This window comes from Macaca mulatta, chromosome 16 (genome assembly GCF_049350105.2).
Source record: "Macaca mulatta isolate MMU2019108-1 chromosome 16, T2T-MMU8v2.0, whole genome shotgun sequence".
Classification (NCBI taxonomy): domain Eukaryota; kingdom Metazoa; phylum Chordata; class Mammalia; order Primates; family Cercopithecidae; genus Macaca; species Macaca mulatta.
This window is the reverse complement of record NC_133421.1, coordinates 47,677,503-47,702,042: the sequence shown is the minus strand read 5'-3', so window position 1 is coordinate 47,702,042 and position 24,540 is coordinate 47,677,503. Positions and strand designations below refer to the sequence as shown.

General features: G+C 51.6%; 3 protein-coding genes and 1 long non-coding RNA gene across 14 annotated transcripts in view; 3 read left to right on the top strand and 1 right to left on the bottom strand.

Moving 5' to 3' along the window:
- Positions 1-2,449, top strand: part of GGNBP2 (gametogenetin binding protein 2) — a 53,721-nt gene extending 51,272 nt beyond the window's left edge. For all 10 annotated transcript variants that reach the window (XM_028836228.2, XM_077970828.1, XM_015119454.3 and 7 more), the window contains one exon: positions 1,805-2,449. In XM_028836228.2, the coding sequence (XP_028692061.1) occupies positions 1,805-2,008 (204 nt within the window). In that variant the 3' untranslated portion in view covers positions 2,009-2,449. The remainder of the gene's footprint in view (positions 1-1,804) is intronic.
- A 2,303-nt stretch (positions 2,450-4,752) lies between these two features.
- Positions 4,753-14,094, top strand: DHRS11 (dehydrogenase/reductase 11). 2 transcript variants are annotated; one of them, NM_001194811.4, is given in 7 exon segments: positions 4,753-5,113; positions 7,933-8,142; positions 11,454-11,548; positions 12,213-12,342; positions 12,962-13,054; positions 13,263-13,328; positions 13,453-14,094. In NM_001194811.4, coding segments are annotated over 7 exon segments (783 nt in total). In that variant the 5' UTR covers positions 4,753-4,966; the 3' UTR covers positions 13,495-14,094.
- A 689-nt stretch (positions 14,095-14,783) lies between these two features.
- On the top strand, positions 14,784-22,203 carry MRM1 (mitochondrial rRNA methyltransferase 1). The gene is made up of 5 exons (XM_015119458.3): positions 14,784-15,664; positions 15,865-15,958; positions 20,912-21,044; positions 21,141-21,260; positions 21,488-22,203. Exons 1-5 carry the CDS (start codon positions 15,123-15,125, stop codon positions 21,580-21,582), a joined length of 984 nt encoding a protein of 327 aa, XP_014974944.3. The 5' UTR covers positions 14,784-15,122; the 3' UTR covers positions 21,583-22,203.
- Positions 14,900-18,869, bottom strand: LOC144335467 (uncharacterized). Its single transcript, XR_013406349.1, has 2 exons — positions 18,070-18,869; positions 14,900-16,735 (listed from the first exon to the last, which is right to left on the bottom strand). It is a non-coding gene; the product is annotated as an uncharacterized LOC144335467 (long non-coding RNA).
- Positions 22,204-24,540: the final 2,337 nt, after the last annotated feature.

Here is a 24,540-nt window from a genome sequence, read left to right as displayed (position 1 = left end):
AGTCCCAGCTACTTGGGAGGCTGAGGCAGGAGAATGGCGTGAATCCGGGAGGCGGAGCTTGCAGTGAGCTGAGATGGTGCCACTGCAATCCAGCCTGGGCTACAGAGCACCCAATTAAAAAAAAAAAAAAACCTGAGTGTAAGTCAGGACCATCTGTAGTTGGGAGAAAGGATAGAGGTAGCATTATATTCAGGAGTCTGCCTCCCTGAAGCGGGTTACTGTAAGTAAACTTTGCCTTTCTGATTGGCAAGTTATAGTAGCCACCATTCCATACCAGGAAGAATGTACAGTTTGAACTAGAGGCTGCTTGCTTCTTTTATGTGTCATGTAGGATAAGACTCCAGTTCCTGAGACTTTTTACCTGATTCCAACTGACCCAGTGCATAGTATAGGTGGCCCTTGGAGGAGGGAAGGAAGGAGAAGAGTGGTATCTTTTCCATTAGAGTCCTGATGAAACCAAATCCTTTGGAATACTAGCTTTTTTCTTTTTTGAGATGGAGTTTTGCTCTTATTGCCCAGGCTGGAGTGCAGTGGTGTGATCTCGGCTCACCACAACCTCTGCCTTTTGGGTTCAAGTGATTCTCCAGCCTCAGCCTCCCGAGTAGCTGGGATTGCAGGCTTGTGCCACCACGCCTGGCTAATTTTGTATTTTTCGTAGAGATTGGGTTTCTCCATGTTGGTCAGGCTGGTCTCAAACTCCTGACCTCAGGTGATCTGCCCACCTCAGCCTCCCAAAGTGCTGGGATTACAGGCGTGAGCCACCGTGCCTGGCTAGTTTTTTTCTTTTTTATGGTTGTAAAGTTTCAATATTTATTTATTTATTTATTTATTTATTTATTTATTTATTTATTTTTTGAGGAGTCTCCCTCTGTTGCCCAGGCTAGATAGAGTGCAGTGGCATGATCTTGGCTCACTCTAGCCTCTGCCTCCCAGGTTCAAGTGATTCTCCTGCCTCAGCCTCCCAAAAATGCTGGGATTACAGGTGTGAGCCACCACCTGTATAAGTTCAGTGTTTAAAAGTTTAAAAGTTTTAATGGTTGTAAAAGTTTAATGGTGATGCTGTGTAACTTACTTCTTAAGTAAGAAATGGTTATCTTTTACTTAGTTTGTAGAGATGAATGTTTCAAGATAGGACTAGCTAGAGATAAGTCCGGCTACTTAAAATGTGCTAACTAGTTGTAACATCTTCAATTAGTTTTTTTGTTGTTGTTGTTGTTGGTGGTTTTTTTTTTTTTTTGAGAAGGAGTCTCACTCTGTCACCCAGTCTGGAGTGCAGTGGCGCGATCTCGGCTCCCTGCAAGCTCCGCCTCCTGGGTTCACACCATTCTCCTGCCTCAGCCTCCTGAGTAGCTGGGACTACAGGCACCTGCCACCACGCCCGGCTAATTTTTTTGTATTTTTAGTAGAGACGGGGTTTAACTGTGTTAGCCAGGATGGTCTCGATCTCCTCATCTCGTGATCCGCCTGCCTCGGCCTCCCAAAGTGCTGGTATTACAGGCGTGAGCCACCGTGCCCAGCCCAATTAGTTATTTTTTTAAGACCAAGGTATGGTGGTAGTTTGCTAGGCTCATAGGCTTCTAGGAGAAATTATAGATTCAAGGTTTCAACTCAAGGGGTTAGATTTTATTCTCACTACTTTGTTAGGCAGAATGACATGATGCTTATTCTGCAAACACTCCAATTAAAGGCTTTATGTGACCGAACTGAAACTAAAAAGTTAGACTGGTTTAATGTTTAGCTGTCCTCCATTACGTATCTTTTTGCGTTCTTAAGTCATAGTCTTAACTACTGCTTTGATTTGCAGGATGAGTCTGAATGTACTTCAGATGAGGAAATCTTTATCTCACAAGATGAAATACAGTCATTTATGGCTAATAACCAGTCTTTCTACAGCAATAGAGAACAATACCGACAGCATCTGAAGGAGAAATTTAATAAATACTGCCGCTTAAATGATCACAAGAGGCCCATTTGTAGTGGCTGGTTGACAACGGCTGGAGCAAATTAAATAAATAAAATAGCTCTGTCTTTCAATGAAACACTCACGATGACTACTGCGCCTTCTCTTTCAAAAAACTCTTAATTTAGTGACTTATGGCAAAATTTTATCTTAAATCAATGTGATTCTTTCTTGTTTTGGGAGACGGTGGAGGTATCCTCATTAGTTTGTTCTTTCTTCAGGCTTGTGTCTTTAGTTGCGTGGCTGCGCAGGCCTGCCATATGATTTAAGCCATCTCTTTTCATTAAATGTTTCTCTTCCTGTGAGACTTACTAAAGCAACTTAGTGGCAAAAAGTAATGTTGTACTTATAATTCTGTACAGAAATGACAATGAGCTGAATATATGGTTTTACAAAGTAGACATCCACTTGCAAAATGTTTGGATGTAATGTTAAAGCGCAATGTGCAAAATTTAAAATAAAGAATATTTATTAATATGCACAGTAAAATTTGGTGTACATGTTTCTACTTAATGTGTGGCAGTACTTTAGTATTTGCCACTTGTGGACTTAGTGCTTGTCCAGTGTTGATGTTAGAAAGGGTGAAGGGGCCGGGCGCGGTGGCTCAAGCCTGTAATCCCAGCACTTTGGGAGGCTGAGACGGGCGGATCACGAGGTCAGGAGATCAAGACCATCCTGGCTAACACAGTGAAACCCCGTCTCTACTAAAAATACAAAAAAATTAGCCAGGCGTGGTGGCGGGCGCCTGTAGTCCCAGCTACTCGGGAGGCTGAGGCAGGAGAATGGCGTGAACCCAGGAGGCGAGACTTGCAGTGAGCCGAGATCCGGCCACTGCACTCCAGCTTGGGCGACAGAGGGAGACTCCGTCTCAAAAATAAATAAATAAATAAAAGAAAGGGTGAAGGACAGAGATACAGACTGTTGAAGACAAAAATCTTCCTTTGATGAGAATTGACAACTGAGAAAAGCAGTTTTCCAGTCTTTTTCTTTTAAGGAGATACTTTAAATACTCGCTAACATCTTACTTTCCCATGAGACTTTAACTGCTTTATTAAAAGTTCCCTAATACATAATACAAAGTACCTCTTAAATTCAGAGGTTCATATTGACCTAGAAGAATAAAAACAAAACTTGGCAGAATTTCAACCAAGGGTTGCTGGATAAGTAATTGCTCAACATGTAAGACTGGGCTCAGAAGGCTGCACTGAGTGCTAACCACGTTGTGGGCTGTGCATGTGAGGTTCAGCCTTATCTGGTGTCCAGTAACAAAGTCACTGTGGTCTTACAGTTTACTGCTGTCACAGCTGTGAGTACCGAAGGAGAGAGTTTCCCCCAGGAATAGCATTTTGCTGACATTTAAAAGATCGAGTCAAATAGCTCGGTAGACACGTGATGCTTAGAGATTTGTGTCTACATGTTTATAATACTTGGTGGCAGCATACAAACTGTGGGACAATCAGTACTTCTGTGCAATGGAGGTGGAGTGAATTTTATGTGCTTTTAATCAGATTTTGAGTTAGATTTCAAGTGGGTAGCAGCAGAAACTTAGATTGAATTTTCATAGTGTCATTTCTTGGATCCACTTCCTGAGTTGTTTTTCAAATCTAAATGTTGTATAGGAATGAGGCAGAGGTAGAAGGACTCCTCTTGGACCCTTTTTGATTTCATCCCAGAATCTAAAATATGACTGTGGGTCTCCCACAGCCCTTGGCTCAGAGGCGAATCCCCTCTTCACCACTGTTAGAGTCAAATGTTCTTTTGAGATCCCTAAAAGCAAAGGCTGTTTTAATTCAGTTTTAATCTTTGCCATTGGGGCCAAACACAAGATAGGCAAATGAGTGTTTTTGAATGAATAAACAAGTCACATTCACTGCTTACTCCATTGCTTGCTGGAAGGGAGTCAGGTGGTTATTCAAAGATGCTTTTTCTTTAAGAGAATGGCTATATTAAGTACGCAGTTTTCAGCACTTTTAGCAAAGCGAGCTCTGCTCTGAACAAAACCAACAACCCAAGAAGCGATAATGATGTGAAGACAGTTTAGGAGCACATCCCTGGCCTAAGACTGGACTGCCTGTGGCCCAAAGCATGCTTCACTACTTCAGTATACTCATCTTTAAAATTAAGATACCAATATGTGCTATCTCAGAGCGGTTGTGCAGATTCGTTACTATATTTAAAATGCCTGCTACACCATAAGCAACAAATATTAGGTACTGTTTTAATCTTTGGCATATATCATGATACATCTGCTACAGTAGGGTAGGGGTAAGCGTGGGGGTCTAGGGCAGTTGGACACGGTGGGCCATTTAGGGACAGAATTCCCCAGTACACGTGTACTTGGGAGTGTTTCAGTTTTCCGTGGCTAATACAGCCAAGGGATCAGGTAGGGTGAATGAGTCCTTCCCAAGGTCACCCAGCGTTGATGGCGGAGACACTCGGCGTTTTCTGGGCTGAATCCCTTCCGATCAGCCACCGGCGGGTTTGGGAGGGTGTGGAAGAGTGTTGGAGTCACCTTAAGTGCCCTTAATTCCTCATCCTGGCATTAGGGTTCAGGAGTAGAGAACGGAGACTAAGCGGGACGCTTCAGTATGCGCCCTTGGGGCTGGAGGGATCCCCGCGCTAAACCTCGGTTTCCCTGACCCCAAAGGGAAGCGCTCACTGGGGAAACGGCGCCGCCAGCTGCCAGGACGCTCCCGCGCAGCTCGGTTTCCCTACGCCGGGGCGGGGCGGAGGCGCGGGAGGGGCGGAGGGGCGGGAGGGGCGGAAGGGGCGGGGACTTCCCTCAGAGGGCGGGGCGGCCGGGCCGCGGCGGCCTCCGACTGGATGCGGCGGATCGCCGGGGGCCTGAGGGTGGAGTCCCGGTCGGAGGCAGGCCCGGACTCTGGTGGGTCGAGGCGCGGCTCGGACGCCAGCAGGTCGGCGGCGGCGGCAGAAGAGCGGCCGGGCGTCAGCTCCTCGACCCCGGTGCCGCCCTCGTCCAGCGAGGTGGGCGGGCGGCGCGGGCCCATGGCCAGGCCCGGCATGGAGCGGTGGCGCGACCGGCTGGCGCTGGTGACGGGGGCCTCGGGGGGCATCGGCGCGGCCGTGGCCCGGGCCCTGGTCCAGCAGGGACTGAAGGTGGTGGGCTGCGCCCGCACCGTGAGCAACATCGAGGTGAGACCGGGCCGGGGACGGGGACGCCGCGGGCGGGTCGTTTCCCCGGAGTCGGATTCACTTGCCCGCCATGCCGGGGCCCTTTGCTGTAGTGGGGGCGGCCTCTCGGATCCCTTAAGGCAGGTTTCTCCCTTCCCCTTAAGTCTCGTCTTTGAAGGAGCCGTTTCCCCTGACAGCCCCTGCTCGAGTTACCGAATCTCCGACCCTGGCATCTCGCCGCCCGCCCCTCGCTTCTGCCTAGGGTATTGGCCCGAGGAAAGGGGAAACCGGAGGTCGGGAATGGTGGTCTCACCCCTGTGGCCTTCTCACCCCCGGTGGCCAAGTGCCTCTAATCCCCAGAAGTCACCTACCACGCAGGGCAAGGTGGCTGGCCAACTAGATGGGCAGGAGCCAGAACTGAGGGTGGGGTTAGGGGTGGGAGCTTTACTGAAGAGCCTCAGCCCCGCCCCCTCACCTCGTGGGTAACTCATGCCCAGTGGCATGAGGAATGAATGGAATATTCATTAGTGGGCCTTCCTCCACTCTCCTGGGGCGAACAGAGTGGGTGAAATAGGGCAGAAACCTTGAGAGGATAAAGCAGCCTGGAACTCCTTACTCTTCTCTTGACGTGGGGTTGGGAGCCCTCAGAATTAAGAGAAAAATCAAGATGGCCATTTTGGAGCAGGGAGGAATTTCTGTCGTAGGCTCTCTCTGGATGTGCCCTGCAAGCTCACTCTCAGTGTTGAGCTAGTGCTTAGCTGCAGGGCTTTATCTCCACCGTGCTCAAAGTCCTCAGGCAGGGAAAGGGTAAGGAGGCCTTGGGTGGGGGCAGAGGAAGAAGGTATACAGGAAGGAGGACTGTCCCCTCCCCTGCTGCTGACCAAAGGTACACTTTATAACCCAGATAATCCCAAGGTCACCTGGCTCCATCACTGCCCCACTCTGCCCTCCCTTTATTCTATTCTGAGGAGCTCAGGACCCAGCCCCAGCCTTGGAGCCCAGAGGATCAAGCCAGGGATTAAACAACTGGATTCCCTAGTTCTGAAGTGACTCTTGCCTTCTCACCTACTCCCCTACCGCAAGCTAGCCAGGAAGTGGGGCCTGAGCCCCAAGGGGATCCCCAGGCCGATCACTCAGTCCCAGGGTGACTCCATGTCTGAGAGGAGAATGCCCCTGTTGTGAGAGGGTGATGACATGATGTAGATCATTACTGAGGGGAGGTAGGGAGATCAGCTGGCACAGGTGGAGCAACAGGAAGGCAGTGACAGGGAGAAATACATTCTGAGCACATCCCTTCTGGTTTTCTTGCGGTAGGAGTTTTGAGTCTAGAGGAGGAAGTGGGAAGATGTGTGCCAGGGGAGGGGAGAGCTGCAGGCTTCCTTGCCCACAGTCTGCTTTGATTGATTGATTCATTGATGTTAAAGCAGAATTTGGGTTCTCGCTTCCTACAGAGAAAACTCCTGTTTCCTGAAGTGATCAAATGTGGGTAAAATCTGGTGAAAGGGGGGTATCTGATTCTCAGAGGACTATACCTTTTGAACTCACAGAAAGTTAAAGCAGAAAAGAATGTCCCAAGACACCCGATCCAGTCCTTTATTCCTGGCTTGTCTTGGGAGGAGGAAGGGGCTCCAGGCCAGGGCAGCTGGCCAAGCTGCCCTTCCTCTAGGGCACTGCGTGCCTCCTCCCCCTCGCCCATGTCTACACAGTCACCTTCATGAGGCTCAAGTGCCCAGTCACTGGCTTCCAAAGAAGGCCACAGAGCATGTTTTCTTCTTGCCTCTGAATGTCAGCTTCCCCCTGGGCTGCCTCTCAGTGGCTCTGCCTTCTCAGGTCTTTCTCGGCATGCTGAGGGCCTGGAGATGCACAGGGCATGCCTAATGGCACCTGCCACCTGACTTGCCTCATAGTCTCCTGAGAAACCTCAGAGGGGAGGGTGGTGCACCAGGGCTCAGAGAGAAATAATCTGTCCTGACTTTGTGACCCCTCCTTTAGGTAGGGAGAGAAGACTGGCAGCTGGGCGTGGTTGAAAGGCATGTCTGAGAACTCTGAGCCAGCTGGCTGCAGTTTGCGAGGGGAGGGGAATAGTTCAGAGATGAGGGACTGGCTGACACAATGCAGGAGAAGAAGCTGGGTTAACCAGACCAGTGACTCTTGGTGCTGGTGGAGAAGCATGAAGTGGTGGAGAGGCGCATATTACCTATGGGCAGAAGAGGTATTCCTGTTGGGGAAGAGGCAGAAAAGAGAGAGCTCTCCATTCCCTAGATCCCTGGCCCCTGCTCCACCCAGGACTCGAATTTATTTATTTATTTATTTATTTATTTGAGACAGAGTCTTGCTCTGTCACCCAGGCTGGAGTGCAGTGGCATGACCTCAGCTCACTGCAACCTCTGCCTCCTGGGTTCAAGTGATTCTCGTGCCTCAGCCTCCCAAGTAGCCACACACCCAGCTCATTTTTGTATTTTTGGTAGAGATGGGGTTTCACCAAGTTAGCCAAAGCTGGTCTCAAACTCCTGACCTCAAGTGATCCACCCGCCTTGGCCTCCCAAAGTGTTGGGATTACAGGCGTGAGCCAGCACGCCCAGCCAAGACTTGAGTTTATAGTGAGGTTTCTCCATTGATCACAACCTTTTCCCTCCGTCACTCAGGGAGCACTGTCATCCCTTGGACTTTGACCAAAGAGGACAAACTTAGGGGATGGGCAGTCCAACATCTACGTGGCTGAAAGTCAGCTGCCAAAGGAGCGTGTTTTATGAGTGTGACAGGGATGGGGGTCTGAGGCTGGCTGGGGAGCCATGGGAGTGAGCTGCTCACCCCAGTCAGATCCCTGTTGGGTTTCATAGGAGCTGGCTGCTGAATGTAAGAGTGCAGGCTACCCCGGGACTTTGATCCCCTACAGATGTGACCTGTCAAATGAAGAGGACATCCTCTCCATGTTCTCGGCTATCCGTTCTCAGCACAGCGGTGTAGACATCTGCATCAACAATGCCGGCTTAGCCCGGCCTGACACCCTGCTCTCAGGCAGCACCAGCGGTTGGAAGGACATGTTCAATGTAAGAGCTCCAAGCCTCCATCTTCCAGGTGGAGGGTGGGGAGGAGAGAGGGGAGCCAGGGGTTTGTGAACCAGAGTGCAGCTGGAGGTGGAACATCTAGGAAGAGGGAGCTTCGGGTTCCCACCTGGGGCATCTTGACTCTCTCCTGGCTTCTTGCCCTACCAGAGGGATAGGGAGTGGATGAATGGCCATATCAGCTCTTCTCTTCTTTGAGCCCCTGGAGGTAGGTTGTTTTTTTTTGGTTTTTTTTTTTTTTTTTGAGATGGAACCTTGCTTTGTCACACAAGCTGGAGTGCAGTGGCATGATCTTTGCTCACTGCAACTTCCGCCTCCTGGGTTCAAACAATTCTCCTGCTTCAGCCTCCTGAGTAGCTGAAATTACAGGCGCCCACCATCACTACTCAGCTAATTTTTTTGTATTTTTAGTAGGGACGGGGTTTCACCATGTTGGCCAGGCTGGTCTCAAACTCCTGATCTCAGGTGATCTGCCCACCTCATCCTCCCAAAGTGCTGGGATTACAGGCGTGGGCCACCATGCCCGACCTGGAGGTAGTTCTTAAAGTCTGGAGTGATTTCCTTGTGTTAGAAGAAAGATTGTTAGGAGAGAGAACTGCTGCCTGTTGAGTTTCCCACTTGTCATCCCTGTGCCTGAGTGCTTGGGAACGTGATGTTATGGGAAGAAAAGGAAGAAAGAGACAAGAGATGATATTCTTACCTAGCCTCACTAGTAACTATGTGACTTTAGGCAGATTGGTTACCTTCTTTGAGCTTCAGTCTTGTCACACTTAATTGGGATGAACACACCTCTGTCATCAATATCTGGGGTCACAACTCCAATGTCCCCTGGGGCCAGGTAGGTACATAAAGGAGTAAGGGAGGTTAGGAGGGGTCCGCAGTGTGGGGAAGCACACAGCCACTGCTCAAATCCTACATAGTTCCTCTATGGTGGTGTGGGCCCTGTGTGGCCTGGTTTGTTTTTTTTTTTTTTTTTTTTGAGACGGAGTCTTGCTCTGTCACCAGGCTGGAGTGCAGAGTGGCATGATCTTGGCTCACTGCAACCTCCACCTTCTGGGTTCAAGCTATTCTCCTGCCTCAGCCTCCTGAGTAGCTGGGACTAGAGGCAAGCACCACCACGCCCAGCTAATTTTTTTGTATTTAGTAGAGATGGGGTTTCACCATGTTGGCCAGGATGGTCTCTATTGCCTGATCTCATCATCCACCCACCTCGGTCTCTCAAAGTGCTGGGATTACAGGCGTGAGCCACCGCGCCTGGCTGATCTTATGATTTCTTTGAGAGAAGTGGGGAGTCTGATATTATGTGATACCCCCCACTCCCCTTCATTAAAATGTCAGCTCCATGAGGACAAGGATTTTTATCTATTTTGTTCTCTGGTATAGCTTGATCCCATAAGCACTCAAAAGATAGTTATTGAATAAATGAAACTTTCCAGTACATGTTGGAAGGGTATTTAAAATGTTTTGAAACCATGCACAGGCCAAACCCAACTTTCAGGACATGGGTTTTCAACTTGTGGATGGTATGATGGGGTGATAGTAGGGTATGAAAGTATCCTGATGGCCGGGCGCGGTGGCTCAAGCCTGTAATCCCAGCACTTTGGGAGGCCGAGACGGGCGGATCACGAGGTCAGGAGTTCGAGACCATCCAGGCTAACACGGTGAAACCCCGTCTCTACTAAAAAATACAAAAAACTAGCCGGGCGAGGTGGTGGGCGCCTGTAGTCCCGGCTACTCGGGAGGCTGAGGCAGGAGAATGGCGTAAAAACCCGGGAGGCAGAGCTTGCAGTGAGCTGAGATCCGGCCACTGCACTCCACCCTGGGCGACACAGCGAGACTCCGTCTCAAAAAAAAAAAAAAAAAAAAAGGAAAGTATCCTGATAAGTTGAAAGCAGTGTGTGAATGGGATGTTCTTCTCTCCCCACAATCCTTTCCCATCTGCTGACAGTAGACTTAGCACCTTATCTTAGCACCTCATAGATGCTTGGGCCTGGAAATGAAACCATGAAAATGAAGCCCTCAGCCTTCTTGGAGATCAGAGCCATGATCCTCACTCACAGCACATGGGTCTCTAAAGACCTGGACCTTAACTCGCCCATCTGTAAAATGAGGGACTTACATTAAATTCCTACAGCTCCTTTCAGCTTGAACATTATCTAAATCTATTAGGATCATCCTATAAGGCATCTTCTCTTTCTCTGCCCCTGATCCCCTAGACCTGGGAGATTTACTCACCTGGTCCCAGGGGATCTATTTCTCCTACTCTGCCTGCCAGGAGCTGAGTTCTCTGCCTCACAAGCCCACATTGCCAAGAAGATGAGAAACAGGGCTGGAAACCTCCCTGTCCTGGTACCCATCTCTTCCTACTGCCGTGAACACCAAGGCAGGTTCACACCAAAGGTGTTCCGTTCCTCATGGCAGGCTCTGACACCTGATTAAGAGAAACATCTGATCTCCTGCTGGTTCCCTCTCTTCCTAAGAGGAGAGGCCTGAGGACCTGCTAAAAGCTTTATCTCTGCTTGTCCTCTGAGTGAAGCTAATGAGTGGGGCCAATGGGTGGGGCAGCGTAGGTGCTTTGCAGCAGACACACCTTCAGACCTCTGTTCCCTGAAGGGTGGGGATGTGGGGGTCGCCTCTGCCAGAGGGAGTAGGAGTGGGAAGTTACCTGACCCTCTAGAGTCTCCGTGCCTAGTCTTGTAGATGGAACCCAGGTTAAAGGAAGGCATAGAAAGGAGGGTCAGGCCTTCTCTTCTCCACTCATCTCAAGGGAGGGGATGGGGAAGGAGCAGAGAGTAGCTGAGGAAGGCAGGGAAAGGCTAGGCTCTGAGCCAGAGGAGAGAGATTTGTAAGCCATTTTGGTAAGGATTTTGAGCAGTTTAGGAGGGAGCAGGGCCAGACTTCCATAGCGAAGAGAAGAGTAGCGTATTTGGGGGAAGAAATGGAAACGATTCCCTTTGGAATTAGAGGGTCTGTGCTACTGTTCATAGAGGAGATGGCCAAGACAGAGTCTCCTGGGTCAGGAGTGGGTTTGAAGGGTTTCCATTCTTGTTTGCAGGAACTTGGGGGGTCAGCCAGGTGAGGAGCTACCTCTGCTATCAACTGGGGGTTGCAGCTTTAAGGAGAGGGGCATCTTGTGTAGAAGACAAGGTGCCCTGTGCCTGTGGCTGGTCTCTGGGAGGACCTGGACACTGTTTTGGAATGCCACATTGTCCCCTTCCCCCCTAGCATTCTGTGGCTCCATCACTTGCTCAGTTGGGCTGGAGTGGAGACACCTCATTGCCCTCCCTGGCCTGCAGGTGAACGTGCTGGCCCTCAGCATCTGCACACGGGAAGCCTACCAGTCCATGAAGGAGCGGAATGTGGACGATGGGCACATCATTAACATCAATAGGTGAGGGCAGGTGGCCAAGGGGTACCACTCACCCACCAGGCTGGGTAATGTGCTGCAGCTCACCTGACCTCTTTGGACCTCAGTTTCCTTGGTGGGAAAGTACAGATTTAATACCCGAATGGCACAATTATGGTGAGGGAAAGAATAATGTTGTCAAGTACCATCCCCTGGTTGGCTGGAATGGGCAGCTCAGTTCCTTCCCTCTACAGCTGAAGCCTGAGGCCTCTCCTGGGACTGAGTGCCTCTATTCCTCAGGCCTGGGGATGAACCCCACCTCATGGCTCAAAGAAAGACTATGTACAGTATCTGCCACTGGGGAGCCCCAGTCTGAGGGGGAACATGACCTCTTCCTGCCCTGAGATGTCCCAATAGAATCATATCAGTGAACATACAGATTAGATGGAAAGAGTTTTGACATTCTGCACCACCAGGCGAGTGCATTCTGTGGTCAGCTTAGGGATAACTTCCAGGAAAAGGAAGGTTTTCCGAAGCTGTTTGAATAACCAAAATTAGATTAATGAGCTGTGAGATGGCCACTAGAGGTCCCCTTTAGAAGGCTTTCCGATGCACATCTGGGTGGTGGGGCTGACCGGGTATGGCAGGGGCACTGCTGGTCTCCCTGGAGCTTCATTCTCTCCTCTTTCCCCTTCCTCTCCCCACCCAGCATGTCTGGCCACCGAGTGTTACCCCTGTCTGTGACCCACTTCTATAGTGCCACCAAGTACGCCGTCACTGCGCTGACAGAGGGACTGAGGCAAGAGCTTCGGGAGGCCCAGACCCACATCCGAGCCACGGTGAGGCTGTGGCCTAGCCCTGGTGGGGACGGGGTGGCGCAGGCCCTCCCCACCCACACACACCATTCAGGAAGCCCATGTTCAGAATGTGCCGCTTAGAGCTCTCGGGAGTGGACTGGCACAGAACTGGGTGCTGCTGCTCCCGGCATGGCCCTGTGCAGCCCTTCATTTCCTCATTTCACTGATCCAGGAGCCAAGGACCAGCCTTAGACTTTGAGCTGGGAGGGGGCTGACCTGAGGGAAAGCAAGGGACTGTGGGAAACCAGGTGCACAGTGGCTGGAAACCGGGACTCCGGGCTCTTCTCTTGAAGGCCGCGTGATCGTGAGCGAGTCACTGAACCTCCCCAAGCCTCGGCCTTCTCACTTGTGAAAAGGAGATGATGAGCTTTTTAGGGACACTTTTTTGTAAAACGTTTACCTGACATATAGGAAAGGCTCTGTAGATGGTAGGTATCACTGTGGTCACCGCCAGCGGCAGCTTCGGAGGGAGGAAGCGGCTGCTGGATGTTGGGCAGCCGTCATTGTGAAGCTGGGGTTCTGTGGCCTCCATCCTCTCCCCTCAACCTCCTCAAGGCCTGGCAAAGCTCAGCCCCTAAGCAGGCCCTCTCTGTTGGCCCAGTGCATCTCTCCAGGTGTGGTGGAGACACAGTTCGCCTTCAAACTCCACGACAAGGACCCTGAGAAGGCAGCTGCCACCTATGAGCAAATGAAGGTGGGGCCTCCCTCTGGGCCTGGTGAAGCCACTGACCCCCTAAATGAAGGCAGAGGGAACCTTGGCCTTGAGACTCCACCCTTCCAGCTTTTGTGGCTCCTCCTGGAGGGTTGGGGTGGACATGTGGATGCTGCAGAGGAGCTCAGTGGTGGGAGGGAATTTGAGTCCATTCTGTCCTTGTCTCAACCCGTTCCCCTGGTGCTCTCAGTGTCTCAAACCCGAGGATGTGGCCGAGGCTGTTATCTACGTCCTCAGCACCCCCCCACACATCCAGGTGAGTCTGGCCATGACTGTCCACTTGCTGGAGGAACCCAACCAGCCCCAGAGGAGGGGAGCAGGGAGCCCTGCAGGGCTAGGGGAGAGTGTCGCAGCTGCCTCATGCCTTGTGCCTTCCACAGATTGGAGACATCCAGATGAGGCCCACGGAGCAGGTGACCTAGTGACTGTGGGAGCTCCTCCTTCCCTCCCCACCCTTCATGGCTTGCCTCCTGCCTCTGGATTTTAGGTGTTGATTTCTGGATCACTGGATACCACTTCCTGTCCACACCCTGACCAGGGGCTAGACAATTTGTTTGAGATTTTTATATCATCTTGTCAAATTGCTTCGGTTGTAAATGTGAAAAATGGGCTGGGGAAAGGAGGTGGTGTCCCTAATTGATTTATTTGTTAACTTGTTCTTGGTCCCCCTGGGCTCCGTGGCCTTTGTCTGCTCTCAGTCTCTTCCCTTTGATATGGGAAAGGAGTTGTGGCCAAAATTCCCCCCATCTTCTTGCACCTCAACCTCTGCGGCTCAGGGCTGGGGTGGCAGAGGGAGGCCTTCACCTTATATCTGCGTGGTTATCCAGGGCTCCAGACTTCCTCCTCTGCCTGCCCCACTGCTCCCTCTTCCCCTTCTCTTTCTCCTTCTGGGCTCTCCAGCCCAATCTTGGCTGCTCGTCCCCTCGTGGGGTCATCCCTCCACTCTGACTATGGCAGCAGAATACCAGGGCCTGGTCCAGAGGATTTCATGGTGATCATTAAAAAAGAAAAATTGCAACCAATCTGCCTTGGCTTCAGGAGTGTGTCTTTCCATTCTTTCCCCTTCTCTGTGATCAGGGGTGCTTGTGTCTCAGAATTTCTTCCAGGTCGGTCCCACCTGGGACCTACCTGGTGGGTGGATTGGGGGCCTCACTCATGGGAGTATGGATTACCTTAGGTAGCAGGAATGGGTTTGTTTGGGTCTTGAAAACGTGTAGGAGTTTGACAAAGCGAAGAAGACAGGTGTGCAAGGCTGAGAGGCCTGGAAGAGCATGCAGTGCTGTGCGAACAGCACAGAACTTAAGTGCAGGAGCAAGATGGGGCTGAAGAGGCAGCTCCTTCCTGCCTTCCTGGATCGCTGGGGGGCTGAGTGCTGCGCAAAAGTCTCGCCATTCCCTGTGGGACGGGGGCGTTAGTGGGCTTATCAGCAGGGACAGGACAGGCTCAGAGTCACTTAGGAAGAGAATCAGCGGCCCGGGATAGGAAGTGACTGCTGGGGTCCTCCTGCTGGCTGGTGATGAGCTAGTGAGTAGTAGTTCTGGGGAAAATCACCAGCGCCGGGATGTGGGGAGGGAGGCAACAAGACTGAATTGGTTGACCAGGAAGGCCAACCCATCTCCTTAAAGTGCCCTTCGCTGGTGCGTGAGTGAATGCAGTCCCCGACCTCCTTGACCTCGAGGAACACAGGACGCAGCCGGTAGTACGGCCAGCTCAGCTCGCTGCTCCTCTAGCCCTGTAGGAGGTGCTGTGGGGACAGCCTGGCGACCGCGCATGCGCAAAACACCGTCAGGAAGAGGCGCCAGGGACTGGGGGTGGGCTCCCGAACCCGGAAGCGAGGGAACCCACGTGGGAGCTTGGGAGGGGACGGTCGTAGCTCTCTAGTCCAGTTGTGGGGAATGCGGCCTGTTTCTTCCTGTCCGAGAGAGCTCGGCGGAGGCAGTTGTCGAGTACCCTTCACCCCTGTGTTGGGAGCCTGGGAGCGAACTGCGGCGTGGGTTACCGTTCCCGGGGACGCAGCAGGGGGCTGCAGTCCCCTGGCGGGAGCTGCGCCATGGCACTGCTCTCGACCATCCGGGGCGCGACCTGGGGTCGCCTCGTCACCCGTCATTTCTCCCATGCAGCGCGGCGTGGGGAGCGGCCTGGTGGGGAGGAGCTAAGCCGCTTGCTGCTGGATGACCTGGTGCCGACCTCGCGGCTGGAGCTTCTGTTTGGCCTGTCCCCGTGTCTCCTGGCTCTGCGGGCCGCCCGCCGCTCCGTGGCCCGGCTCCTGCTCCAGGCGGGTAAAGCTGGGCTGCAGGGGGAGCGGGCCGAGCTGCTCCGGATGGCCGAGGCGCGGGACATTCCAGTTCTACGGCCCAGACGGCAGAAACTGGACACAATGTGCCGCTACCAGGTCCACCAGGGTGTCTGCATGGAGGTGAGCCCGCTGCGGCCCCGGCCTTGGAGTGAGGCCGGGGAGGCGAGCCCAGGCGACGACCCCCAGCAGTTGTGGCTCGTCCTCGAAGGGATCCAGGATCCCCGGAATTTTGGGGCTGTGCTGCGTTCCGCACACTTCCTCGGAGTGGATAAGGTCATCACCAGCCGGAGAAACAGGCACGGACGTCCCTCATTCTCCATGTGCCCCAACTTGGAGATGCAGCCAAGTTCCTAAGCACCTTGGCCCTTGGGTGATCCCTTAGCCAGACTCACCTGTCCCAGAACTCTCACGCCTCTAGCCCTTGGGAGCCCGGGGAGGGTAGGGAGCCGGGCTTGAGATGGCCCAGCCTAATGCGGTGAATGGGGAAACCTTGCAGCTGCCCGCTCACTCCAGTAGTCAGCAAGGCCAGCGCGGGGGCTATGGAGGTGATGGACGTGTTCTCCACCGATGACCTCACTGGATTTTTACAGGTAATGAGGGGCAAGAGGGTAAGGAACAGATATGAGCCCAGTTCAGCCTCTTCAAGGGGACGAAGCTAGCTCCTGGCGAGGGAGAGAAAGGGGCCTGTTGGCATCGCTTCCTTCGGCCTTCCAAATCCCTCTGGGGATGGGAGGGTCCTGGAGTATTTAAAACGGCAATTGGAGCATTATCTGAATTCTTCCTATCGTCATACCCTTTCCTGCACCTCTTCCCAGATATGCACCACTTTGCCTCTTCTGTAAGTCAGCCTCAGTGTCTCCTTGCCTACTAGGTCGGGCTTCAGTAAATGCATTTTGTTGGTGGACAGGATGCTTGAGTTCCTCGAATAGGGCACAGCTTGAAAGGATGTTTGAACAAGGAGATCAGTATGCCATTAATACCTAGCAAGGGACAAACCTTGGAAGCACCCCTCTCCCATCCGTCTTCAGCTGTGCTTCCCTCGCTGGACACAAGGGGGCAGTATTGCTCCGCATTTGGAATCCCCTCTGACCATACCCACTGCCCCCAACCCCCACCCCATCTGCAGGGTGAGAAATTTCCCTCTCAAGAAGTGGGAGAGCTCTGGGGCGTGTCTAGAGAGCAATGCTGTCCGGTTAAAATGTAGTGCGAGAAACATAGGTAGTTTTAGCTTTTCTAGTAGCCACATTGAAAAGTAAAGAGATGACATTTTAAATAAATTGTACCCAGTATATCCAAAATAATATCAATTTAACATGTAATCATTTTAATTATTGTTAATATTATTAATTTTTTGAGAGAGTTTCGCTCTTGTTGCCCAGGCTGGAGTGCAATGGCACAATCTTGGCTCACTGCAACCTCTGCCTCCTGGGTTCAAGCGATTCTCCTGCTTCAGCCTTCCAAGTAGCTGGGATTACAGGCACAGGCCACCATGCCGGGCTAATTTTTTTGTGTGTGTTTAGATGGGGTTTCACCCTGTTGGTCGGGCTGGCCTTGAACTCGTGACCTCAAGCGATCCACTCACCTCGGCTTCCCAAAGTGCTGGGATTACAGGTGTGAGGCACCGCACCTGACCTTTTAAAAATATTATTAACGAAATATTTTACATTCCTTTAAAAAATGTTTTACATACAACACACCTCAATTTGAATTAACCACCTTTCAATTGCTTTATAGTCACATGTAGCTAGTGGCTACTATATTGAACAACACATATGTAGAAGCAATTTTTTGGCGTCACCTTTTTGTAGGGAGCCCCTTTCTCCAAGCCTGATAGGAGATGAGGTTCCCACTCATCACTTCCAGCCCCTGAACAGGTAGCTTCTGAAAACACAGAAACACTGCAGAACATCCACTTAAGCTCCCGTCATCACATCTCCCTACTGTGTCTTCAGCGTCTGGCCTGGAGAGTGTCGTCCGCCTGCTGCTGTGGAAGAGCTGGAGGTGCCCCAAGCAGGGGCTTGTGCTGGGGCCCCATCCCTTCCTGGGTACTCAGAGACAGTGCTCTAGCAGTTTTCCTCCTCTCTCCTGCATCATCCACTTTTCTCTTACACTCTCTTCAGCATGCAAACAAACATTCCCTTCTCACGCTCTTGATCTCACACCAGTCAGCCCCTCCTCTCACACTGAATCAAAGGCCTCGTCAAGGTCATGGGTGACCTCCATGTTGCTGCATTCCAGGGTCTGTTCTTAATTCTTTTCTGACTTGGCCCATCTGCAGCAGCTGGCACAGCTGACCACTCCTTCCTCCTTGAAACACTCTGCACCTGCTTTCCTTCTGCTTCACCATGTCCTGAGGCATTTTTAGTGGTTCTTCCTCAGCCCCCTGACATCCGAGCATTAGCATTTCCCAGATTTTAGTCCTAGGGTCTCTTTTGTTGTTAAGAGATGGGGTTGGCTGGGCGCAGTGGCTCATGCCTGTAATCCCAGCACTTTGGGAGGCTGAGGCGGGCAGATCACAAGGTCAGGAGATCGAGACTGTCCTGGCTAACATGGTGAAACCCTGTCTCTACTAAAAATACAAAATATTAGCTGGATGTGGTGGTGGGCGCCTGTAGTCCCAGCTACTCCAGAGGCCGAGGCAGGAGAATTGCTTGAATCCGGGAGATGGAGGTTGCAGTGAGCTCAGATCGTGCCACTGCACTCCAGCCTGGGTGACAGAGTAAGCCTCCATGTCCAAAAAAAAAAAAAGAGAGAGATGGGGTCTTGGCCGGGCGTGGTTGTTGTTAAGAGATGCGGTTTGGCCAGGCGTGGTTGCTCACGCCTGTAATCCTAGAATTTTGGGAGGTTGAGGCAGGTGGGTCACCTGAGGTCAGGAGTTCGAGACCAGCCTGGCCAAAATGATGAAATCCTGTCTCTACTAAAAATACAAAAATTACCTGGGCATGGTGGCTGGCCCTTGTAATCCTAGCTACTCGGGAGGCTGAGGCAGGAGAATTGCTTGAACCCAGGAGGCGAGGTTGCAGTGAGCCGAGATTGCACCATTGCACTCCAGCCTGGGCAATAAGAGTGAAACTCTATCTCAAAAAAAAAAAAAAAAAGAGAGATGGGGAGATGTGGGTCTTGCCACAGCCTGAAGTGGCAGTGGCACAATCACAGCTCTGTACAGCCTCCGAATTCCTGGGCTCAAGCCATCCTCCCACCTCAGCCTCCTGAGTAGTTGGAGATACAGGTGCACACCATAGAACCTAATTTCTTTCTTTCTTTTTTTTTTTTTGGTAGAGATGAATTTCACTTTGTTGCCCAGGCTGTTCTCAAACTCCTGGCTTCAAAAAGTCCTCCTGCCTTAGCCTCCCAAAGTGTTGGGATTACAGGCGTGAGCCACCTCACCTGGTCCTGGATCTCTTTTCTGTACAGGTTCATTTCTTTTTGGTCTCATCTAGTGTCATGGCTTTAAATACTATCTGAATTCAAATTTCCCCCCAAGTGTATACTCTAGCTTGGACCTTGGTTTTGAATTCCAGATTCACTCATCTAGTCGCCTACTCCACAGTTGTTGTTTTGCTGTCAGGTGGGCATTTCAAACCTAACATTTCTAAAGCTGAGCACCTGTTCCTTCTGGAGCAACCCCATCCCTTTGATTGTTTAGGTCAAAAGCCTTGGCATCATCCTTAACTGAAGTTATTTCCATATTATCACCCTTTCTCCCTATTTCCACTGCTACCACTCTGACCCAAGCAAGTCACCATCATCTGTTGACCATTATTGCAGAAACTTCCCACCTGGCCTCTTTGCTTCTGCTCTTGGCGCTCAGCACAGCGGGCAGAGTGATTCTGTTGAAGTCAGACCATGTTACTTCTCTGCTCAAAACCTTTCAAAGCCTCTGTACCGCTCAGATTCAAAGTCAAAGTCCTTCCAGTAGCCCTGGAGACCCTACCTCATGTGGCTGTTGTTCCCTTTTCTGTCTTGACGGCCATCTTACTGTTCTCAAACATGCCAGGGAGGCACCCGCCTCTGTGCTTGCTGGTCTCTCTGCCTAGAGTGCTCTTGCCCCAGATGCCTGCACGGTGCTCCTCCTTCTCCTTCAGGTCTGCACTGAAATGTCACCTCAGTGAGTCCGTCCCCACCTGCCCTTCCACAAGGCTGGGATTTTGGTCTGTTTTGTTTTGTTCACTGCCCTGTCCCCAGTGCCTAGAACAGAGTCCATGCTAGATGCTTAATATCTATTGACTAATTGACTGGATCAGCAAATAAATGAATGTATGGGCAAGGCTGGGCTCCTCCTTGGCCAGGGCTCTGATGAAGAATTTTTTTTTTCTTTTTTTGATATGGGGTCTCACTGTGTCACCCAAGCAGGAGTGCCGTGGCACAATCTCGGCTCACTGCAACCTCCACCTCCTGGTCTCAGGAGATTCTCACATCCTAGTCTCAAGAGAATCCCTCCTGAGTAGCAGGGATTACAGGTGCCCGCCACCAGGCCAGACTGATGTTTGTATTTTTAGTAGAGACAGAGTTTCACCATGTTGCCCAGGCTGGAGGCAATGGCGTGATCTCAGCTCCCTGCAACCTCCGCCTCATGGGTTCAAGCGATTCTCCTTCCTCAGGCTCCCAGGTAGCTGGGATTACAGACATGTGCCACCATGCCCAGCTAGTTTTTTTGTGTTTTTAGTAGAGACGGGATTTCACCATGTTAGCCAGGGTGGTCTCAAACTCCTGACCTCAGGTGATCCACCTGCCTCAGCCTCCCAAAGTGCTGGGATTACAGGTGTGAGCTACTGCACCTGGCTTTTTTTTTTTTTTTCTGAGATGGAGTTTCACTCTTGTTGCCCAGGCTTGAGTGCAATGGCGCAGTCTCAGTTCACTGCAGCCTCTGCCTCCCGAGTTCAAGCGATTCTCCTGCCTCAGCCTCCCAAGTAGCTGGGATTACAGGCATGCACCACCACACCTGGCTAATTTTGTATTTTTAGTAGAGACGGGGTTTCTCCATGTTGGTTAGGCTGGTCTTGAACTCCCAACCTCAGGTGATCCTCCTACTTGGCCTCCCAAAGTGCTGGGATTACAGGCGTGAGCCACTGTGCCTGGGCCAGGCTAGTCTTGAACTCCTGACCTCAGGTAATCTGCCTGCTTCAGCCTCCCAAAGTGCTAGAATTACAGGCTTGAGCCACCACGTACGGCCTCTGATGAAGATTTGATGAATTAGAATATGAGAGCCAGGTGTGGTGGCTGATGCCTGTAATCCTAGCACTCTGGGAGGCCAAGGCGGGAGGATCGCTTGAAGCCAGGAGTTCCAGACCAACCTGGGTAACGTGGTGAAATGCCATCTCAAAAAAAAATTGCAAAAATTTGTTTTCTAACCGGGTGATGTGGCAAGTGCTTATAGTCCCAGCTACTTGGGAGGCTGAGGTGGGAGGATCACCAGAGTCCCGGAGGTTGAGGCTGCAGTGAGCTGTGATCGTGCCACTGCACTCCAGCCTAAGCAGGAGTAAGACCCTATCTCAAAATTAAAATAAAAAAAGAATTAGAACATGTCTTCTTCCCCCTTTCAGACCAAAGCCCAGCAGGGCTGGCTCGTGGCCGGCACAGTGGGCTGCCCAAGGGCAGAGGATCCCCAGTCCTCCGAGATCCCCATCACGAGTTGCTTGGAGTTCCCCTGGGATCGGCCTACTCTCCTTGTGCTGGGTAGGTGGATGTCCCTGCTTTTGTACCCAGATTACATTTCCCGAGCAATTGGATGTCCAGCTGGGCAACCCTAACCCTCGGCCCCATGCCCTGCAGGGAATGAGGGGTCAGGTCTGTCCCAAGAGGTGCAGGCCTCCTGTCAGCTTCTCCTCACCATCCTGCCCCGGCGCCAGCTGCCTCCTGGACTTGAGTCCTTGAACGTCTCTGTGGCTGCAGGTGAGTCTACTCCCCCTTCCCTTTCCTCTCTCCCTCTAATCATGCAGGTGGGATTTGATGCCCTCTAATCCCATTTGCTGGCTGTTTCTGTGCCTCAGTTGCTTTATATGCAAAATGGGGAAATGATATCCTGTTGATGAAATGAGTGACTGCCTGACACATGTCTCGGTCTCTAAACATCATCCCTCTCCTCCGTCCTCTCTTCCCTTGTCCTTGTGTCTGTGCAGGAATTCTTCTTCACTCCATTTGCAGCCAGTGGAAGGGTTTCCCCACAGAAGGGGAAAGAAGGCAACTTCTCCAAGACCCGCAAGAACCGGTCTGAAGGACTCAGCGTGGCTCAGCACCCAGGGCTGTCTTCAGGATCAGAGAAAGAGAGGCAAAATGAGAGCTGACGTGGACTGTCCACAGTGTTCACATGCTGGAGTCAGGGACAGCCGCACCTGCCTCCGCCTGCTCCAGTGTGCAGGACCTCTGCCTGAGTGTGCACCAGGCCCATGTTTATTGACCACGGTCTCGTGGGGGAAGGGGACTGCGGTGGAGACCAGAGGAAGCTGTTTCCTGTTGTGATGTTGGACCTGTAGTAGGACATGGTAGTTTGTTAATTTCCATGGGAAGCCATGATGGCCTAGCATGGAGAGACTCTCCTCCCAGGCCCTGTCTGGAAGTTGAGGGGAAGTCTAGACATCTGCAGGGAGGCAGGCAGCCCAGCCCAGGGGACCCGTTCCTCTTGAACCAGTCATTGCCTGTGGCAAATGTGTGTGTGAGAATGTAGGGTGTGGAGGGCAGGACCCTGACGTGGGGTAGACAGTGCACACGTCAGGCCCACACACGGCCCCACCCTGGGGCCTTGAGCACAGGTCTCATCTTTCTGTGCCTCTGGACTGTGCACCTACCTCACGGGGTTGTTGTGAGGCTCGAATAAAACATCACTCAGCACCTGGGAGATTCTGGCCAATTCCTCCTTTAGGTGGCAGCCTCGCTCTTCAGTCCAGTCTTTAGTCAGCTTCCACAGCCTCCTTGTGGGGAGACTCCTGGCTGCAGCCCCGTGAGAGGCGAGGGGAAATTAGCAAACACCTCTCACCCGACGGGGCCCCCCATGGGTGACTGAGTCGGTTCCCCTCCAGGGGAGGAACTGGGAGCAGGCTTGCCGTTGATTGTACAACCGAGACAGATTTGGCACTCCTGCCCTTGGGTCCCATGAAAGCAGCAGGAGCCAGCAGTGTGAGGAACATAGAAGTGTTTCTGTCCTGATGGCACATTGGAACCACCTGGCATGCTTTACAAAAACCCAACACTGACACCAGAGAGTCTGACATGATGGGCGTGCCGCCACCTGACATCGGCTTTCGAAAGCGCCACCATTGGTCTAACGTGCAGCCAAGGCTGAGAACCACTAGGGCAGGTGGTCTCAACTTGCACACCCTTGGCATTTTGGGCCAGGTAAGTTTTTGTTGTGAGAGCCATCCTGTGCACAGTAGGATGTTTAGCAGAATCCCCCACCTATACCCACTAGATGCCTGTAGCATGACCCCCCATTGTGAAACCAGAAATGTCTCCAGACATTGCCAAATGGCTTCTGAGAGACAAAAATCTCCCCTCCTGGAGCGTGGCTTTGGAGGATAGCAACCCCGAAATTGCAGTCCTGACTGCTATATGACCTTGGGCGGGCTCCTTACCCATCTGGGCCTCAGTGCCCTTCTGGGCGAAAGGGGAATAATCCTACCCTCCTGGATTGTTGGGAGAATATGGAGGGCAATAGGAACTCAGTGCCTCATATATATGAGGTGCTCAATAAATCGTACTCCCCTTTTCTCTGGAATCCGTCTGCAATGGATTTTTCTCAGAATTCTAACGGCAATGCCAGTTTAGAGCAACACTTGAAATTGTTTAAAAAGGGCCTAAGCTCCTTGTTTTTTGAGACAGGGTCTCAGTCTGTTGCTCAGGCTGGAGTACAGTGGTGCAATCTCGGCTCAGTGCATCGTCTGCCTCCCAGGTTCAAGCGATTCTCCTGCCTCACCCTCCTGAGTGGCTGGGACTACAGACGTGCACCACGCCCAGCTAATTTTTATATTTTTTTGGTAGAGATACGGTTTCCCTGTGTTGGCCAAGCTGGTCCCAAACTCCTGGCCTCAGGTGATCTGCCCGCTTCAGCTTCCCAAAGTGCTAGTGTTACAGGTGAGCAACTCTGCCTGGCCTAAAAAGGGCCTAAGATCTTTTTAAAGTCAAAGTTACGCCTCTCAAGAAAGAGGACAGAATTCCTTCATAAACTGCACTGATCAGCATCTGTCCCGCTTGAGCTCCCTGTCCCTGACTGCCACACAGGCTCTGACCCATCCCTGCTTCGTTCTTGGCCAAGCGCCTAGTATAGTGATGTTTCACTTTGGCTTGTCATTGGGGTCAAGGAGGAGGATATTTTTAATATTTCAGAAGCCCAGAGGCACCTGACTGATTAAATCAGAATCTCTGGAGAAGGAGCCATGTGTTGGTTTTTTTCTTTTTTTGAGACGGAGTCTTGCTCTGTTGCCCAGACTGGCGTGCAGTGGCACAATCCTGGCTCACTGCAACCTCCGTCTCCTGGGTTCAAGCGGTTCTCCTATCTCATCCTCCTGAGTAGCTGGGATTACAAGCGTGAGCCACCACGCCCAGCTAATTTTTTGTATTTTTAGTAGAGATGGGGTTTCACTATGTTGGCCAGGCTGGTCTCGAACTCCTGACCCCAGGTGATCCTCCCGCCTCAGCCTCCCAAAGTACTGGGATTACAGGCATGAGCCACCGTGCCCAGCCTACTGGCCAGTATTTCTTAAAGCTACTTAGTTGATCTCATTGTGTGGCCAGGTTCAAGAATCAGTGGCCTTTGAGCCACCCACTCATGTCCACAAAACTGCTTCTCATGCACACCTGTGCTTTTGAGCTCATGCCTGAAAGTTTAGGTGAGGGTGAGATTTCATCTGTCCCTCGGGTTCCGGAAGGTGCTCATTCGAGTCCTGGGTCTGTGGCTTTCCACTTAGATGGCTTCTCAGCCTCCTCGTCTTGGGGACAGTACCATTATTACCAGCCCTATCTATCCCCTTCCTTTTCAGCAGAAGTTATAAAAATAAAATGAGAGAGTAAGAGTAAAAGATGTTCTGTAAACCAGAGGACACTGCACCCCAGGACTAGCACACAATAATACAGACTTTGATGTGATGGTTAATTTTATGTATCACCTTGACTGGGCCATGGGTTGCCCAGATGTTTGGTCAAACATTCTGGATGTTTCTATGAGGCTGTTTTTGGAAGA